At 68.0% G+C, this 319-nt stretch overlaps 1 protein-coding gene across 1 annotated transcript in view; it reads right to left on the minus strand.

The window, feature by feature from the left end:
* Window positions 1-8: 8 nt before the first annotated feature.
* The window catches only part of LOC104514819 (tropomodulin-4-like), a gene marked incomplete at its 5' end in the record, with an annotated part of 1,690 nt that continues 1,379 nt past the window's right edge, over window positions 9-319 (minus strand). Inside the window, 3 exon segments of the mRNA XM_010158600.1 lie at window positions 9-31; window positions 133-194; window positions 196-242. Of these exon segments, the coding sequence (XP_010156902.1) occupies window positions 9-31; window positions 133-194; window positions 196-242 (132 nt within the window).

The following is a 319-nucleotide window of genomic DNA, read 5'->3' on the forward strand; positions in this document are numbered from 1 at the left end:
GGGGGCCTTTAAGTTTTCTTCTGCTTGCGACCTGGGGGGCAGGAGAAAGAGACGTGGGGAACGGGAGGGCGGTCAGGGCTGGGTCTCTCCCCGGATTCCTGCGCTGAGGAGGGGGACGCGGGAGCCACTCACGGAGCTCGTTGTTGTTGGTGATGGCGATGGCGGCGCGGGCGCGGGGGCCTTGCTGCGTGAACCAGCATGGTGGCCATCTCCATCTCCACCGTGTCACCCAGCCGCTGGCACTGCAAGGCCGGTGTGAAATCCGGCACCCTGGGATGTCGGGGAGGCGGCTGGTCCCCTTCCCCGGGCCACCCGTGGG

Source organism: Eurypyga helias, unplaced genomic scaffold (assembly GCF_000690775.1).
Source record: "Eurypyga helias isolate BGI_N326 unplaced genomic scaffold, ASM69077v1 scaffold33020, whole genome shotgun sequence".
Taxonomy (NCBI): Eukaryota; Metazoa; Chordata; class Aves; order Eurypygiformes; family Eurypygidae; genus Eurypyga; species Eurypyga helias.